At 35.1% G+C, this 19,838-nt stretch overlaps 2 protein-coding genes across 3 annotated transcripts in view; both read left to right on the top strand.

Moving 5' to 3' along the window:
• The window catches only part of pins (G-protein-signaling modulator pins), a 33,803-nt gene extending 23,676 nt beyond the window's left edge, over positions 1 to 10,127 (top strand). The window contains exons 8-11 of one of the 2 annotated variants that reach the window (XR_012451773.1): positions 1,480 to 1,675; positions 1,763 to 1,900; positions 4,321 to 4,474; positions 8,434 to 10,127. Coding sequence is in view for 1 of the 2 variants with exons in the window: in XM_074093227.1 (XP_073949328.1) it covers positions 1,480 to 1,675; positions 1,763 to 1,900; positions 4,321 to 4,371 (385 nt within the window). In the remaining variant the exon portion in view is untranslated. Of the gene's footprint in view, positions 1 to 1,479; positions 1,676 to 1,762; positions 1,901 to 4,320; positions 7,496 to 8,433 lie in introns of those variants that run through there. The other variant, XM_074093227.1, reaches the window with a different exon arrangement.
• A 5,817-nt stretch (positions 10,128 to 15,944) lies between these two features.
• cyc (basic helix-loop-helix ARNT-like protein cyc) overlaps positions 15,945 to 19,838 on the top strand; it is an 82,828-nt gene continuing 78,934 nt past the window's right edge. Inside the window, exon 1 of the mRNA XM_074093616.1 lies at positions 15,945 to 16,259. Coding sequence (XP_073949717.1) covers positions 16,216 to 16,259 — 44 coding nt within the window. The 5' untranslated portion in view covers positions 15,945 to 16,215. The remainder of the gene's footprint in view (positions 16,260 to 19,838) is intronic.

The following is a 19,838-nucleotide window of genomic DNA, read 5'->3' as shown; positions in this document are numbered from 1 at the left end:
AGTACTTGTTATTGAGTAGTCGCTCCATTGGTCAAATTTGGTCTTCATCATCAGTTCCACTTCACCAAATGATAGTTTCACGAGAAAATGCGCGAGTTACTCCTAAATATATCGAAATTACCATAGGCGTTCCTACAATATTTGAAGAGTTCCCTCAATTTACTTAGGATCCAACCATCAGATCCTGATTTGTCGCTTATGGGACCTAATTGAAAGCATTACTAGACGAACGAAAAAAAAAATCAAGTTGGTTCATAAATGACGGAGTTCTGAGGTAACAAACATAAAAAAAATACAACCGAATTGATAACCTCCTCCTTTTTTTTAAATCGGTTAAGAATAAAATAATTCACTACATGAACTAAGATGCATTTCGGCAATTTTAGAATCTCAAATGTTTGTTATATTTCAAACATACATATATCCATTGCCTCACAATACCGATTTCCGTTTACACGAAACACTAGAATCTAGTGTCTAGGTGCTTGTAAAGTAAACACAGTGTAACGGCAAACAGCGAGCGAGTCGAATGCACAATAAGTAGCAGTTGTACTTGCGCGTTATTTCAATGTCACCCGAGCGACAGATCAGCTGCGACTAGCCTTTGTTCTGCTTAACACTGCTTATTTTGTCAATAAGTAATGACAGCCAATAATCCCGAGGATACTTTGAAGTATGTACTAACACTAACTTTTGTTTTTATTTTGGTTTTGTTTTATATGGATCTGCTGCAGACATGAAGTCAAATTTTACAAAAGTAGGCAATAAGAATGATTTATAATAACATAGGGACACGTGAACCTTTAAGTTCTTTTTTTAAAGAAACGTATTCCCCCTCGTCGCTATATGTACATATTTGAAATAATTATGTATTTACGGTAAAATATATCGTCACTACTTAAAAAAACTCATATCTCAAAATGCATAATTGTTCTGGGTGCACTTTATGACCATTACGTCGTAGGTTAAATTTTGTTGACGTATTGATTTGAGATACGAGATTTTTTCAAAGAAGTGACGATATGTAATTTTTCCACTAACGTTGATAAGCCAGAATAAAAAGCAAACACAGGAAAGCTTAACGTTCCATGTTACAGACTGGCTATATAAAGTCGCTTCTGAAAATTGCATTTTTTATAATTTACCTAAATTATTCTAAATAATATTACCGTTCTAACAGATACAAATTTCAAATCTATTATTAAGTATTATAAAATCAATGATTATATCATGGCTATTAATTAATTCCGATTCTGTATTAAAAATGTAGTTGTGTAAAAACTTGTGATGTAAGTCTTTACATTAAATAACATTATAAATCTGTTGTATTCTGTGTTAAAAATATACATAGATACTATTTATTAAATAATATTTCTAGTTTAAACTCAATATTGTCACGCATAACTAGACAATAAAGTAATCGTTTCTTTACGCCCGTGTCAATTTTATAATTATGGACAATACAATTTTCTTTTCCAGCCCTAATGATGCCATGCTGGATATGATAACGGATCTGCAGTCGGAGCGCATGGACTCCCAGCGCGCAGAACTGCGCCCGGCGCCAAATAAGCTTACCTCAGAGAGCAAGGGTGCTTCCTTACCAGGACTCAGACCGCAACAGACTACTAGTGCCAAACCCGAAGACGACTTTCTCGACATGATTGCTCGCGTTCAGGTTAGTACCCTCGTACATTGCTGGTTCTGAAATTAAACTATTTGCATGTTCAAAGCGGTAATTGATATTTATTTGTTTGTGTTGTAGGGCTCCCGCTTAGAAGACCAGCGCTCCGAGCTTCCGCGACCGAAGCCCGAAGAGCGGCCAAAGACTGTGCCCGACGACGACTTCTTTGCGCTCCTCATGCGAGCGCAAGCTGGCCGGATGGAGGACCAAAGAGCCACTGTAATTAAATATGTAGTCCTTTACTTTATACTTCATCGATGTAATGGTAGCAGTAGTTTGCAGTTGTCAAGCACATGTATTTACCTGATATTTTCGAATATCGGAACATCAGAAATTAGAAGTGTGTGTTAGTCAATTGGAGAAAATGATCCATGGGAAATGGAATTGCTTAGTTTGCAAAATATACTGGGAGATGATAATCCTACGGGCTCGTTGCAAAGAAGGACAACGGAAAATTGGCTTTTGATTGAGTCTATTTTTTTTTGCTCTGAACCACCGATCAGTTAAAGCAATCAACCAAGAACTCTTTGTTTAATGTTTGCTTAGTATGGTTGGAAAGAATCCGGAATAACATTGAACAATAATAATAAATGTTTTAACCCTTTAGTGGGTAACGGCAAGATATTTGCCGTCATACCACTCAGTCATTTTTTTTCTGAATGAAATTGTTGTTAGTTAACAGTTTAATACATCAGTGTTAGTTAATATAAATTTTGTTTCGCATAAGAGAATATACTCGTACTAATCTACAAATAAAAAGAAAGCCGTTAAAAGTTGTTCCATCCCTTGTTAAATGATTAGATTTTTAACCATTGCCTACATTTGAACTAAAATGTTTGTATTAAATATAATGACCCTGATAACTCACGTCTTAAATCGAGTTTAGCTCGACATGTTTCGGGCTAATCCGTAGCCCTTCGTCGTCGGAGCAACGCGACTGAGCGGCTGCTGCAACACGCGATTTAAGACGTGAGTTATCCGGGTCATTATATTTAATATGAGTGAGTCTCACGGTAGTTTCATGTTCAAAAATGTTTGTAAATAAAATTTTCTTTTCTTTCTTTGCTGGATTTATCCGATAGTTACAATTCTCTAGTTTCAGAAACAAGTTTGGCGATAAGTTTGGTGGTTTGGGGGGTTTTAATGAAAAAAAAAAAACTTTTATTTGTAATTTAAAAAAATGAAGACGGCAATATATTTGCCACTATCCGTTAAGTGTCTGGTGGTTATTGAAGGAAAGGGTAGGTTAAGCTACTATTGTTCTTGATTTTATATGGAGCAATAGCTTAATTCAATATTTCAATTTATTACATGCTAGCAACCTATCCACAGTTTTGCTGGGATAACAATACTTACTTGGGAATAATATACAATACCTACATATTAAACAAATTATAAATAGAATAAACAAATCTTTAGGGAGAATAAGAATAAAGTCGAATGTTTTTTTGAGTCTATCGCAAACTGACAGACAGACATGTAGTTTTAGGTTGCAGAAAAGTAGTGGATACTTCGTTCGTTATTCAGATGAATTCGTTCATTGATGCTCCGTACTCTTATCGTATTTTGCAGGTTGTAGGACCTTGTGCAAGGTCCACCCGGATTGCTACCACCATCTTGCTTGCTAATCCTGCCGTAAAGCAGCAGTGCTTGCACTGTTGTGTTTCGGCGTGGAGAGTAAGACAGCCGGTGAAATTACTGGCACTTGAGGTATCCCATCTTAGGCCTCTAGGTTGGCAACGCACTTGCAATACCCCTGGTGTTGCAGATGTTTATGGGCGGCGGTGATCTCTTACCATCAGGAGACCCACTTGCTCGTTTTCCATCCAATCGAATAAAAAAAAACGTAGCTTCGCTAAGCTATTTTTTTGCTGAATTAGCCATGTTAGCTAGAAGATTTTCACGTTTTCAATTAAGGTCGGGCAGCTACGGAACCCGGACTAAGCATGGCCCGACATGCTCTTGGCCGGTTATTTATTTGAAACAATTCAGTTTTAAGTTAAATAAGTTAAATAAAGATTTTAATTATTTCTTATCATTCTATTGGTTTTTAATTTATTCATATTCGATACTTCATGCCACCCGCAGTTCCCCCAGCAAACTGACATGACGGTCTTGTCACTTACTGCCCTTGGCTGATAGCGGCAAACATATTGCCGTCTTATAATTCGGAAACCCCGAAATGATATATATATTTCTCTTTATCAAAAATCATAAAAAACCATACTGTGCGTATCGTTAGAGTTCTCGATTCATTGCTATAAAAAAATAATGGTCAAAGGGTTAAAGAAACGTCATCCAAGATCATTCTTTGCTTTAAAACGCATTATATATAACGAAAAAATTTAGTTGTCTGTTAAAAAGTTATAGAAGTTAAAAGTGAAGGAACACACGTTTTTCTTGTCTATTTCGGATACTTATCAATCAGCCCTCGTATATGAAAAAAAAACTGCATAGCGTGCACTTGCGTGTCAACGCTTGTCTGTGTATACGTAACGTGCTTTTAGACTTATGTTTATGTTAAATGCACTAGTTCGGATGAATCTTTAAGTTATGCGGTAAAATCGTTAAAATGGCCAACTTGCATGCTACATATGTTGAACTTAATAGATTTATAAAATCACTGTCAAATGTTTCAGATTCCGTTACAAGATCGAGCTAACAAAGGAGGATCAAGTGGAAAAAAATAAGCACCTCAATATTTACAGGGCATTCACAGATGTTTCAAGAACTGAACTTTTTCCACTGTTAGATGCCTTATTAGATTTGTCAAGCCAACCCGTATCGACATAGGTATGAATTCTTGTTATTTATGATATATTGTGTCAAAAACAACGTATTACTCATGGTATCTTTAAAATTTTATCATAATCATGAAGCTATCTACACGTTATTTACTATTTGTGGTACTCGAATATCTATCTAATCTACAAGAAATATACTTGTTTGCATTTCTTGTGGTCTGTGCTATTATTTTAAAGGCCAAACTATATAATAATATGTAATCAATCAGTGTACTCAAAATGAATTATAACTTAGTTAGTAATAATTGTAACATTATTCATGATTTAACTAGTACTGTAATTTTGTAGTAAATTAATCAAAATTATTTGTACAAGATTAACAACCTGAATCTGGTCTGAAATTACATTAATGTTACTCATTGTCTTGATTCTTCCAAAGTAAAGATAACAGCCAATCCAACTTGTTTGTTATAAGTTGACGAAGTATTGTAAAGTTGATTACAGCTAAATTACTAATAAGTAATTGAAGTCTATCTTAAGGGTGCTCTTTTGTAGATTAATTATACCTAGTAACCCTGTAGACATTCAGTTCGACCTAAATGATGACGATGACAACATAGAAGTAGTAGACCGATATGACCTTCAAGCTTTCAAAAAAAGAGCGTACTCCTACCTAAAAGGCCGTTAACGCACTTGTGACTCTTCTGGTGTTGCAAGTGTCCATGGGCGACGGTAATCGTTTACCATCAGGCGATCCGTTTGCTCGTTTGCCCCCTAGACCATAAAAATATGGTAGTACCACTTTCGTCGCAACAATCGCACTTTTGACGTAAAATGCTTAAAATGGCACAATTTCGTATGTAAAGTTTTAGTACAGATGTAGAGAATAATGTTTTTCCATCGTGTTTTGTCGGAAATGTTCGTATTTATCTTGCTATCTCAACTAGTTTACCAAAGTTTACTGAAGCTAAGCTAAAATGAACAATATGGAAAAACATTATTTAATAGATCTGTATCGTTTTCATAAACAGTACAAACTTTCTATAGATTTCCTTTTCAATGGCTGCAAGAATCAGCGCCCTGTCAATTTCATTTGGTCATGAACCCACTAATATATTATCAAAACACTTTTCGGAAAAAATATTACTAGAATTCTATTAAAATAATTTTCCTTTTCACATGCTTCGACACCCACACATTAACAATTTACATGGTAAAGGCGCTAAGGCCGCTCGCCCTCGGCGACTTTTTGTAGCGATGCTGTCGCGCGTTCGCATCGATACAGTCGCGATGCGGTAGCGCGTTGGCATCGCTTCTGTAGCGCGTTGCCAATGCGACTAACGTTAGTAGCGATGCTGTCGAGCATTTACAAAACGCGCGACAGCATTGCTATAAAAAGTCGCCGTGGGCGAGGGCCCCAAAGTATAATGAAAACAAACCAAACAACGCGAGGGGTGGCTTAGATGGGAAAGAATGAATTGAGCGCCGCAAGCCTACGGCTGTACACCAACACGTAAATATGCAAACATACGATCGGAAATGGGCTGCGCTGGCGCCTTGGAATATTGACGTATGTGACAAATCAGATGTAATTTGTTATAAGTTATAAAAATAACAATCATAAAAAAAAACTTTTCTACGAATGTAGAATATAAACGTTAAAGTATATTCTATTAACATACCTCATAAAATTTTATAATAAACCGAACATCTAGCTAGTGTTTCTAGAAGGTATTTTTAGCCAAAATCAACTAATCGTGTTTTTGTGCTGTGCAAAAAAACATTATTGCCTTCCTTCGTAATTCTCAGGATCTTCCAGTTAACATAACATCAAAACGTGCCTATTTTTTCAACATTTTGCCTTAAAACCTTGTATTGCGGTGGTATAATTTATTTAAGGATTCTCTGTAAGTTCTTTCAGAAATAGCAACTGAAATTTTAAATGTGATTTATATAGATATTTTTATATGTATATTTTACTCCAATTTTGGCACTAATTATTATTAGTTTGTTTAAATATGTATATTTAATTATAATTTAATCATAAGTTTAATAAATACATGTTACAGTGGTGATTTTGCTGAGTACGGTTATAATCAGTATAATGGTATGTAGACTCTGCTGGTTCGTATGCTAGCCAGTGCCTAGAGTACGCTAGGTTCATTGTTTAGTGACAATGACGATTGACGACTCGAGCATTCCAACTAATGAAGTTTCTTGTTTATACTAATATGCAATTTAATATGAGCTCCGTATGTGTAATAGCAATAACTAATTAAATATCCATACGCACAAATGATAACCCCGTCTAGAGTTAAGCGTTTACACGTCTCAAAAATGTGAGTTTCTTGAAAAGATAATAATGTTAAGCTGGCTGAGCATGTAAAATAATGGATTGTTAATTAGAAAAATGAATGTTATCATATTGGACTACAGTGTTAGGTAAGATGATTATAAATTTTAGTGTTATAGTATAATATGTATAATGTAATTGAAGGAATTGATTAATATTTATCTCGTTGAAATAGATTAAAGTTAGCTTCGCGTTGTCCCATTGAGGATGTCTGGGTTTAGGTACTTGCAATCGGTAACCCTAGTGAGGGACCATCATGATATTAGATAGTATAATGGTGAACGTAGTTGATTCTTCTAAATACATTTTATATGGAACTGGCGGGGGAAGTCAGCGATACGAGTGAAGATAGGGGAATAGGAAGTCTGTCTAGACTTCCTAAATTGTGGTTTTTAGTACAACCACAGACATTAAAAAATGTGCGACCGATAAACGTTGGCGTATTAAAATTGCTAACAATTTTACTAAGTAACAAAATCAACAAAATAATTGTCTCCTCAATATTGGAAGGCCCCAATGAGGCTCAACGATGAAGTCCATGATGTGACCTAATTGTTAAAATAATATCGATAGTTCCTCAAGCAAACGTAACACCACAGATTTGATAGCTATAATTTGTTTGTATGTATGACAAAGTTACACATTGAAATAAATCCGTATAGTATTAAATCATGCAAATCATATTTTATTATACAATAAATAATGGAAGATTACTTATTGGATATGTTTAATTCTTATAAAAAAAACCACCGTCCATCCATATAAACAATTTTAATAAGAATAATTTATCTGACACGTATTTGTCTATCAAACTGTACAACTTTTACAGATTGTAAAATTTAAGTTGTAAATAACATATTTACAGTTATTTGAATCATTTGTGAGGATTTATTGATGACCTAAAGTAACCTCATAACTCATAAGTAAAGATTCCGAAATTTTTATCTTTGTAGCTCCTAGACAATAGTGCTCGTGTCAAATTTCACTTTTTTTTTCTTCATATAACTATTATATTTTTTATACTTACTACTAATTAGGAACGCGTTTTGTGCATCAATTTGGAGAAAAAATCCTTCGAGCTTTTAATAATAGCTTGGATTATGATGAACATTTATTTTCTCTAATTTCATTAGTCCGATAATGTGTTTATTTTTAATTACTTTTAAAGATTATTTGGCAGAGATAACAATTAAGTGAACCGTTGAATCTCTATGTAACTACTCATCTACGACTAACTAAGAATGTGCAATAATTTCAAAATCATCATTCATATCAAATTACCCATCGTATTGGCGAAACGACATTACGTCAATTTTGTGCAACAGCATCATGATGTTATGATGTATGTCTGCGGATTATTAACAGTACCTGGGCGACGGAGCTTTTCTCGGGCTAAAACTCGATAGTAAGCTTTTTCCCACAGATAAGACCAAGCTAGATCGATTTGTCAACCCCGAAAACCCCTAAATACCAAATTTCATCGAAATCGTTGGAGCCGTTTTCGAGATTCTGATTATATATAAACTGAAAACCAGAATATTTCGAGGAATGATATAGTTTGTTGTTATATCTTGCGTATTTCAATATTGTTATTTAAGTATATTATTAATGATGCTGAAATACATTAGAAAGCATTAATGAGATATTATTTTTAGATCATACACGATGCGCGCTGAACGAACGATTATGAATGTAGGACAAATCAAATGAAATAAACGCAGAAGATTTGGCTCGTTGACAGAAAGACCACCTAAGCACTGGGTGGTGGCAACATCAACGCTTATACTATTAAGTACTATTATCTTGGTGCTGCTTAGAGGCCCACAGTAATCTCAGTATGGTGTGACAAATAATAAATAAAGGTCGGTATAAATATCGATATTTAGGAGCGGCTAAGGTTAGGATGATTTCAAATAGTATTTTTGATTTTCATGAACAATTATCACTTATCATTTATTAACCTCTTTATTAAACGATATGAAATTTATTTTATTCACTGAATTCCATTGATTTATTTACGATTATTTTGTTACTTCATTAATGCTACTTTGTTACTACATGTCACACGGAAGTTTAAATAAATAAAATAAATTCATTTATTGCTTGAAATAATAATAATAATACAATAAGATCTTAATATTAAACATTTTAGATAAAAACATCATCTTGTGTGCAAGGTAACGTAATTTTTACGTCATCCGCACTTTTTGTCCGACCCCTGGTGATCACAAATATCTAAACATGAACTCTAATACCTTAATAATAGAGTGCACGTGCCGATAATTTTGACCACCTTGGCGGCTCCGAAATATCTGATGGCTACGGGACAAAATGGCACCTTTAGTCAATAATTTAACCGCATCAGGCTAGTTAGAACCATTTAAAGTGGAAAATGGGTAGACGGTCAGCAAATGTTTATTTTGGTTGTGTGCATTTGTCTGGAGTCCTTAAATAAAGATTGTCCATTGAATTAAATCGAACTGAACATAAAATGGCCTCATGTCATATAATACGTACACAGACATAACGTAGCATCGTAGCGCTCCTTTAGCACTGTATTATAGAGTCTAGTAACTAGACGCCTACTGGTAAGGAAGGGAAGGGACACCGCAGAAGGCGCGCAATGAGATATAGCTATAGCAAATAAACATTGTTCTTTTAATAAATCAATATTTATTCAACACTTAGTTAAACTGTCACTCCTCCGGCTTAATAGGGATGTTGACACCACTAAAAAATAACTCGAAGACACGACTCCAGTAAAAAACGCTTTATTTCAGCCCTGAAAACCAGATTAATTTTCGATTAACTGCAAAATTAGATTTTTGTTGCTTTAAAACAAATAAATAACTAGTTGATTGAGTTGGCGAACAAGTGACTCATAATAATATGTTGCTATTTCCATTCAAACCCTATGGGAGAATCAGGTGGGGAGAATTGTGTTTTGACAGCTCATAAAAAGTACGTCAGTTGATTGGTGGAGTCAAAATCCCTATTACTGAATGAAATAATGTATAAAATATCTCAACGTTTCGGCCTCATTCCAGTGGTCATGGTAATGAGTAGACTGAGGTAAGGTACAAAATTGAGTGTAATCGAAACGTCTAGGTTTAATTTAAGCAGTACTTCATTACGCGTTCAAGTCTTAGGAGTGGTAGTATTTATTTCTGAAACGTAATAAATAAGCTCTTTTTCATTTGTTTTAACATTTATTGAGTGTTCGTTCTTTATGTCAAATTAAAATTGAAACACCAAATGTTCTGTTTTTATTACGATAGCGTAAATAATTTTGTATAAGTAATAGGTCGTAATACCAAATAATGCATTACAATAAAAATATTTAAAAATGGTTGACGCTTTTTTTGTCTTTGCTGAGGTTTATATATTTCACTTGCATTTCCCCGTGGCTTTGCTCGCGTACCTATTAAACCATTCGATCTGGCAGTCGAATTTATATCTTAGGATTTTACTGAATTTTCAAAACCTACATCGTAATCTTCTATTTCGTTGCGCATAAGTAACACCCGTGTAAAATTTAATGTTTCTGGGTAATTATTGGAGCGTTTCAACCGCCTAAATTTTCGTGGTCACATTATTTTATGAATGGGCTGTAGAATTGCATGACATTTTCGATTATATTTTAGACGTCCTATACTTCTACTAGATAACCTGGAAACTGAAGAATCTTCTACCATGTCAACAAACGAAAAAGAGACAATTCTGTGAAGATATTCAATGAAATAGATTAAGTGCAGGCGTTAAGTACGCTGGATTTGGTTGGTACGTGGTTCGTATCAATAAGCTACAGCCTTTTTAACTGGCTTCTCGGCTACAACACGTGCGCAACAGCTACGTGCGTTTGACGCATATGTATGTCTTCATGCAGAACCCACCCTCCCTTCTACACTTCCACGAAAATCGTTTTCTTCGAATTCATTCTCATAGTAAAAATTAGCACACCCGCTTCCAAAGAAAAACCGGCCACGTGCGAGCCAGACTCGCGCACCGAGGGTTCCGCACAACTTTGTAAATACAAATTAATGAATATCCAGTGTTAGCATAGGAGATTGTGCTATAAAAGCTACCTTCATACACAATTTCATGTTTCTAGGACAGCCCCAAGTACCCTATAATTTTTTCGATTAGGTAAGGCAATTTGTATAGAAACATACCAGTGATAATGACTGTATTTGCGTTGACTGTAGACTTGAGTTTTTGGTTCCGAAGATAAATAGCCTTATTAATAAAAAACATCTAATTCGAATTTAATCCGAACTTACACTTGGACTAGTTACTCCTTGACTAAATAAGTATTAAGTCAGTTTTAAAATTTGTATTAATAAACATGGACTAGCGAGGTATTAGTTAAACATTTCTTAAGCCTAGACTATGACGTAAACAATGGCAACCCAGCGTGAGAAAAAAATAAAAGAATGAGTCATTGAATGAAGGAGGAATGAAACATAGAAAAAAAACAAGAAATGTCTTTAATCTGTGGTATGAACCCACATCCGAAGTAGAAAGTAACCAATTAAAACATGCGGCCCAGCATGGCGCTGTTTTGTAATGTATCTCGCTCACTCTTGTTATAGTCACAATAGTGTAAGTGTAGCGGTAATTAGTTCCGACGCTGGCCACCAGAACATGTATATTTGCATTGTCAGCATAGATTGTCAGCCTTTTGAAAACAGCAGGGCTACTACGAAAATCGAAACTTGAAGTTCGTGTCGTGCGGTCCCTCTGACACTTATACTATTTAATACGAGAGCGAGAGGGACGGTATGATACGAACTTCGATTTTCGAGTTTAGTAGTAGCCCTACAGTCACTTCAACATCATTGTTTGTTATTACGGGAATAATACTGAATGAAACTGAAACTGTTGAATAAAGATCGCATGTTAAGTAAATACACGTTAAAAATAATTTAGTAAAAACGAAGATATCACGGCCCCAGACTCTTATGGCAGTTAAGACTTTGATATGAGGCGGTATGTGACCACCTCTCGCATCACCTGCTAACTTATTTTTCACCATATCAACTATGAAATTGGCAGTATCACGACTAAATCGGTATTTAGTTTTAAATTCGTGTCCTGAAAGCTCGAAAGGATTTTTGCGGACTTTGTATAATTTTACATGCCTAACCACCTCCTGTTCTAATTCCTCGAGTTCTTCAAGCTCTTGCACGACATGCAAATCATCGGCATAATAATCCATGCTATACTATGCTATATGCATGCAAAAATAGTAGTTAGGTAAATAAATTTACTACAATAAATTTCAAATAAATCCACAGGCAAACTACAACCATCAATCGAAACAGAAAAGTTAGGTTACTCCAATATTACTCCATCGTTAAACTAGGCATCACCAAGGATTAAGTTTTAGTCCGAGACTAAGCCTGGATTAGCTTACTCTTTCCTTACTTCTTGTTTATTAATACTGACTTTTACTAATCTAAGTCAACCTCGAATTAAAGTTAACTACTCTACTCCACGTTATTAATAAGCTAAAGGGTCTTGACAGACGGACGGACGACAAAGTATTCTATAAGGCTCCTTTTTATCGTTTTGAGGTACGGAACCCTAAAACGAACCACGTACGGTCGAGGTCAAAGACATTATTATGTTTACACTTTTTTGAGCATACAACTATCGTGAGACTCACTCATATTAAATATATTGACCCGGATAACTCACGTCTTAAATCGAGTTTAGCCCGAACATGTTTCGGGCTACCGTAGCCCTTCGTCTTCGGAGCAACGCGACTCGGCGGCTGCTGCAACACACTACTTGTTTACAAATAACAACACTACGTGTTTTAACTTTTGTTTAAAATTATCAGAAGGCATATTCGGTATTCAGTATATTTATTTCCATAACAATTTACATCGTGTCGGACAATATATACCTATAAACATGACATGTATATTACAGCATATTATGAACACAACCAACACTTAATTCTAGCACACAAATTAACAATAGGTACCATAAAATTTGATCCACTTTGGGACCACTTACAGGTATCCAGACACTAATTAAAATAAACTGAAAAAAAAACAACAACAAAAAGAAAACAAACGAAAGTCAACATTATAATAGCAACAACTTTTTTGATAAGATTAGGGATAACTACGAGTAAATTGCACTTATTACTTACTTTAGTTTTAGACTACTAGGTACTTATTTAACTTTGTAATTTAAAAATATTATAATGCTGACTAGGGAATTTGGAACATGCTTCTTAATATTAATTATTATTACCTATGAATTCACTTACATCATAATAACACATCTTCAAAAGAAAATCTCTGAGGCGATGTTTGAAAATGCTAACATTATTTATAGGTCTTTAGGTAGGCTATTGTACAAATTTATAGTTTGGTGTCTTGTGCTATGCTGAACTACTCTGAAGGTGGGTGGGTGCTATAAGTCTTTTCTGCGTGTGGTTTGTCTAGAGATTCTAAGCTCTCTTCACATGTCTCGTATCTCTTCTTGTGTTTAACAACGTCAGTTAGTATCAGCAGAATATAGACAAGGTACCGTCAGTTTTTTTTTATTCGACTGGATGGCAAACGGGCAAGTGAGTCTCCTGATGGTAAGAGACCACCACCGCCCATAAACATCTGGAGTATTGCATATGCGTTGCCAACCTAGAGACCTAAGATGGTATAACTCAAGTGCCAGTAATTTCACCGGCTGTCTTACTCTCCACGCCGAAACACAACAGTGCAAACACTGCTGCTTTACGGCAGGATTAGCGAGCAAGATGGTGGTAGCAATCCAGGCGGACCTAGCACAAGGTCCTACCACCTGTAAAAATAATATTTAATTTTATAAAATGTTCCCTGCATGACAAAGGTAGTAAAGTGTAAACATATTAGACTGACTGCATTGAATTTATTTATTTATTTATAAGAGGGGGCACACGAGCAGGCGGGTCACGTTATAGAAAGCAATCACCACCGCCCATGGACATCCATAGCATAGGTTGAGTTACGGATGCGTTGCCGGCCCTTTGAAAATGATATAACAAATTGTGTCGCACGAACGTAGACCGCGTGTACGTGAGGCGGAGGAGAGCGAGTTAAAAAGGATTTAATTCATTGCGAAGACATCGATGAATGAAAATGTACGATCGAACCATTTGATTCCTGATCCACCGTAGAACGTTCTCACAGTAAGCGTCATAATAAATTCCCTTGTCAAGCAATGGGAGTCACTGACTTTTTCTGCGAAAATATTCTACAGTGGGTCACGAATCACGATTCAGTTGGTTCGAGTGTACATAGGTATGTACAGTCAAAGAAACTGAATCGCGTACCAGGGTGGAACCTTTGTGCTACTAATGTCATGTTGACATTTCATAAATCTGCCAAAGAAATCACCCTGGTAGGTATAGATAAATTACCGAGAGCGTGGATGTAGTGGTACTGTGTGTTTATGCATTATAATATTAGACATTTCCCTTTTCCCGTACTATCAGCATAAAAAGAGATTTTTAATAATTATATTTAAGAAAAAAAATCCAAAATAATGTCAGTGTCAAATTCTATATATTATTTGCGTTGTGCGTAAATTTTAAAGAAAGCGAAGAAAATAATATAATATACCTAGATGTCAAGAACTAAATGGATCGAATTACAGATCATAATATTATTTAGGGGCTGTTTCACCATCCATTGATTAGCGTTAACCGACGGTTAAATGTGCTGCCGTCTCCGTCTATTCGAACAAAACAAATAGAGACGGCATCACACCTAACCGCCAGTTAACACTAATCAATGGATGGTGAAACAGCCCCTTATTAATATTATCAATATGTACTTGTGACTTGTGATAGCTCAGATGAAGAATTAAATGATAGCGAATGAAAGCAAAAAGAGGACTGAGTATTATTTTACTTAGTATTAAGAAGAGAAGGGTATGTAATTTCATTAAATTAAGATAAATACTAAAGTTATTCTCCTTTCCACGCGAACCCATGCTAAGTAGTTCATCTTTTTTTTTTATTCAACTGAATGGCAAACGAGCAAGTGGGTCTCCTGATGGTAAGAGATCACCACCGCCCATAAACATCTGCAACACGATTCAGTTTCCTCGACTGTAGAACTGTACATATTATTATAAAAATCAGCAGTCGAAATGAGAACCTGTCGTTTCATAAATATTCGTTCCATGAGTATAGGTATAGCCGAACCATTTCATTCCTGACCCACCGTAGAACATTCTCACAGTAAATGTCATAGTTAATAAATTAACTTGTCAACCAATGCGATGCACTATGAATTTTTCTACGAAAAGGTGGGTCACGATTCAGTTGGTTCGAGTGTACCTATAGCTCAAAGTATCTATGTATATACGGGTACTAGTATAGTAGACTGTATAGTGGATTGAAGGCCAGTGAAGAGAAATCATATAAAAGTATATACAAGTAGGTAAGAGATCACTTACATGGTGCGCGAAACAATAATGTACCTACAATTTGGAATGTACGCGCAATAATGTACGACGTCATAATCCGAAGCACTATTGCTTCCGATTATCATGCCGTACAATATCATGGTCGCGCATTATCAGGGCGTACAAAATATTGCGCACGCTGTAATGTAATCCGTCTACATAGGCATGGATTATCAGACCGTGCATTAACAAGTCGTAGGTACATTAACTACACCCGAAATATTTCAAGTCTGTTGGGTGAGCGAGTTCTTAGACAGGCATTTAACCAATTATTTATTTAATAACTAATACCTACCTCAAATATTGAATAAAACAAAAAATTTTGCATTAAAATAAATAAAATAAGGGGCTATAATGACCCGGATAACTCACGTCTTAAATCGAGTTTAGCTCGACATGTTTTGTTTGTTTCATGTTCCGGGTCATTATATTTAATATGAGTGAGTCTCACGGTAGTTTCATGTTCAAAATAAGGGGCTGTTTCACCATCCATATCATATCCATAAATGTGATGCCGTCTCTGTCTATTCAAACAAAACAAATAGAGAGGGCATCCCATTTAACCGACAGTTAACACTAATCAATGGATGGTGAAACAGCCCCTAAGAGTCGTAATGTATCGACTGAACACTTTACCAATGTGAGAGCTAATAACAAAACGCATGTTTTGACATTGACGTTAGATAGACCGTCGTCTGTCAACTGAATTAGATTAGATGTGGTTGGTTTACTATGATCGAGGCGAGAGATTCGAGAGTGGGTGCAGTGTTTTTGTTGTTTCTAGAAATATATTTTTTCCAACCGCTTTTATCTCACTCTCAAATAAGAAATAACCAAAAAATTTGCGTGTTATAATTAACTACATATTATTTAACTCCTATATTCGAACTTTGCGCGGTTAAAAGTGAAGCCAAGTTTTGGAGACTTGAAAACTAATTAGTTCGTGAAGCTTCCATGCTTCTTCAAACGGAATGGACGATAATCACAACCAACCAAGTTCATCGAAAGACGGGCAGTAAGTATTGGAATTCCATATGAATTGTTTGCTAATCGAATTTAGTGAATTGTTCATAGTGTAGGAATATAATCGTTGCTGTAATTTTATTTTACATAAATATGACCAGATTTCGTACTATATCTTAAAGATTTCAAAATCACAGCAAATTTATAAACATACTTCAGAATATACACAGTATGTTTAGGCTTACAATGTTGCCAACCACCTGCTGTGATTGGATAACACATTGCATAGACTCAAACCATTTCAAAACAGTTGCTGTTGCTAGGGGGTGCCGTTCAATCGTCATACAAAGTTTTCACATAATTTCATTTTACTATGTTCAAAAATCATAATACTCATTTAGCATGAAAACAGATTTCATATTTTTACCATGCCAAATGAAAAAAAAAAATTGATTTGTGTAAGCAAGCAAGACAGGTTTTTTTGACAAGAGTTAGGTTTTTTTTATAGCAGCCCCAATAATATTGCTTCAAAATCACAAATGATCTTTGCTGTGGGATTTTGGCCAGGTGTTTATACTTTTCGATCATTATCCTCAATGTTTACTTGTATAAAAATTGTTTATTATGAACTTTGATTATTATGCTGCATGATGATTAATATACAGTACTTTAATATGATTTGAGAAATTCGGCAATTTGTATATATGCATATTGTTTTTATACATTCTCAATATTTCGACAGATTGAAAGTCTGATATTTGTGTTATGAGAAATGAAAATTCGCAAATCGTTGTAATGACAAACATTACATATGTTGCTACGACATCATAAATGTGTAATTCTAGGTAACACCAAGTGTTTCAGTACCTGGCTCTTGAGTTGGCATGAAGAAAGACAGAAAGTTAAGAATAATAATAATATGTAGCAGCTTCTGTTTTTTACCTAGATTCAGTGCTAAATCCATCCAAACATTATTGTAATAAAATAAAATTATCCCATATTGCAGCTATCCCAACCTTCAAGAACGGACCCATAAAGCCTCCTTTCCATGATCCTTGAAACTGTAAAAAACTTATTTGCAATAGTCATAAAAATCTATGTTAATTTTAAATTTTGGTTTTGTTTGCTGCCATATTGCATTAAAGCAACCAGTGTGAGCGCTGCTGTATCTTGTGTATGGCAAAACTATGGCTATCCACAGAACATAAATGTACATCCATCCATCCATCCATTGTTTTGTCAATTTATAATCACAGAATATTGTATTTTTAGTAGGATAAAGAAACCACCCTAGTGCAGATCAGCCTTGCACTCAAAGAGCTTCATATCACCACCACAAAATTGTCAGTATTTCAATAGCTTAAAAAATATAAAAAAACTTATTGTATGGGAACTCCCTTTAACTTTAAAACTTGCAAATTGTATAAGTATGCTAATACTTATACAATAGATATGAATAAATTGTAAAAACAACTACCTGCTACTATGTGGAGTTAAAATTTTTCAATAAAATAAGATTTCTTGTATGTAGAATTATTTTCAAAATTGCTTCTAGCTTATATTGTCAGTAGAGGTTTTTTACAGGGTGGTTGTGCACCTGCACACCTACCTACTACCTACTACCTGCTACCTACCTAGGTAGGCCAGTTCATTGGCAGTTTGAAGCAAACCCAAATTCAAAGCTAGACTATCTTTGATTCACATATCCTATTTTTCTCGGGTAAAATGTGAAATTCCTGGGGGATAGAAGTAAGTGAATTAAACTTTGTGGCTGATTTTAGAAATTCTTTCACCAATAGAATAGAATAGTTAATTCAACTTCAAGGCTGATTAAAAAAAAACACTAATGCAAAGCTACAGACTCTAATAAACAATAAAAAAATTAAAAATGGGATTAAAATAATAATTTATGTCCCACGGGAACTTTACACTTTCTTGGGACAAAATTACCTATTTCAATCAGAAACAGTACAGCTTTCTATGAGTGAAAAATGTTTTTGCTTGGTCGATCCACTTATTTATTTGTATCCCTCGGGAATTTTGCATTTTCCCGAGGAAAAGTAGCCTTTGTCAATCAGGCATAGTATAAAGAATTTCTAGAATCGGCCCGGAAGTTATATTTACTTACTTCTATCCCGTGGGAATTTTGCATTTTGCCGGAGAATAGTAGACTGAGCCAATTTTTTTTTTATTCAACTGGATGGCAAACGAGCAAGTGGGTCTCCTAATGATAAGAGATCACCACCGCCCATAGACACCTGCAACACCAGGGGGATTGCAGATGCGTTGCCAACCTAGAGGCCTAAATTGGGATACCTCAAGTGCCAGTAATTTCACCGGCTGTCTTACTCCCCACGCCGAAACACAGCAGTGCAAGCACTGCTGTTTCACGGCAGGATTAGCGAGCAAGATGGTGGTAGCAACCCGGGCGGACCTTGCACAAGGTCCTACCACCTGCAAAATTACTACTATAGTCATATTCGAATTCAAATTCATTTATTCACTGTCAGGTACGTCTATTAGTGTTTTTTTAAACAGACTTATTTCTATCCCGCGGGAACTTTATACTTTCTCAGGATAAAAGTTGTCTTTGATTAAGGCATCATTTGAAACATTATGTATTAATGCACGTGACTGTACATACGAATTATTTTCAATGATGATTTAATTATATTTATTTGATGTATAGAAGTTTTGTTGTTTTGTTGTAGGTAGGTAGGTAGGTCAATTGGGTTTTTAGAAAAAAAACTGTTATATCACCTTCCATTAAAAAAACAATATTTGTATTATTCATGTTGTCTACGCGCACGAAGTCGCGGGTAAAAGCTAGTATTATATAGGTACAAGATGTCTTCAAATTCTTCCGAAATATTTCAGAAGGTGACTGGGTTCGTTTTAATTGTGGTTAACAAATGATTAGTCACGAGTAGACAACGACAACCACGAGTAGGCCACGAACCACACAACCACGAGTAGAGTGTACTCGTGACTGTACTCGTGACCACGGCCACTGCAATGTGGTCGATACGACGAGGTAAATATTACTCGTGTGTTTTTAGCGTGATAAAGCCCTGTGTGTTATATTTTGACTATGAGTGAGAATCACGAAAGTTTAAAACGTTAAATAGAATATATTGTCATAATATTAGTAATTTGATATTTTGAGTTCAAAAATAAAAGAGTTTGTAACTTTTTCAAGTTTTTTTTTATTCGCTTTGAAGTTTACTTCGGTCCCGTTTTATGGTATTATAAAAACTTTTTAACAAAAAATTAAACCGCCGAATAAACTAAAAAGCAATAAATAAACCATTTTTATTTAACCCTAATCTAGGTGCCAGTTTGAAGTCGGTGCCTCAGCACGAACCAAGAGGAGTGATAGAAACCCAAGGTAGACGACTAATAGGTCCATTTCTGCTGGCTAGTGTGCTAGTGCTGAGGCACTGACTTCAAACTGGTACCTAGATTAAGGTAAAATAAAAATGGTTAATTATTTTTGTTAAAAAGTTTTTATTTCATAATTTTTTCCCACACTTAGGGTAACATTTTTTTCCAAATTTATATGGGACCAATTTCAAGGTATACCCATCCAATAAAAAAAAATCAAAATCGGACTATTCTGTAAAAAGTTATG

Source organism: Choristoneura fumiferana, chromosome Z (genome assembly GCF_025370935.1).
Source record: "Choristoneura fumiferana chromosome Z, NRCan_CFum_1, whole genome shotgun sequence".
Taxonomy (NCBI): Eukaryota; Metazoa; Arthropoda; class Insecta; order Lepidoptera; family Tortricidae; genus Choristoneura; species Choristoneura fumiferana.
This window is presented reverse-complemented; position numbering and strand designations above follow the sequence as displayed.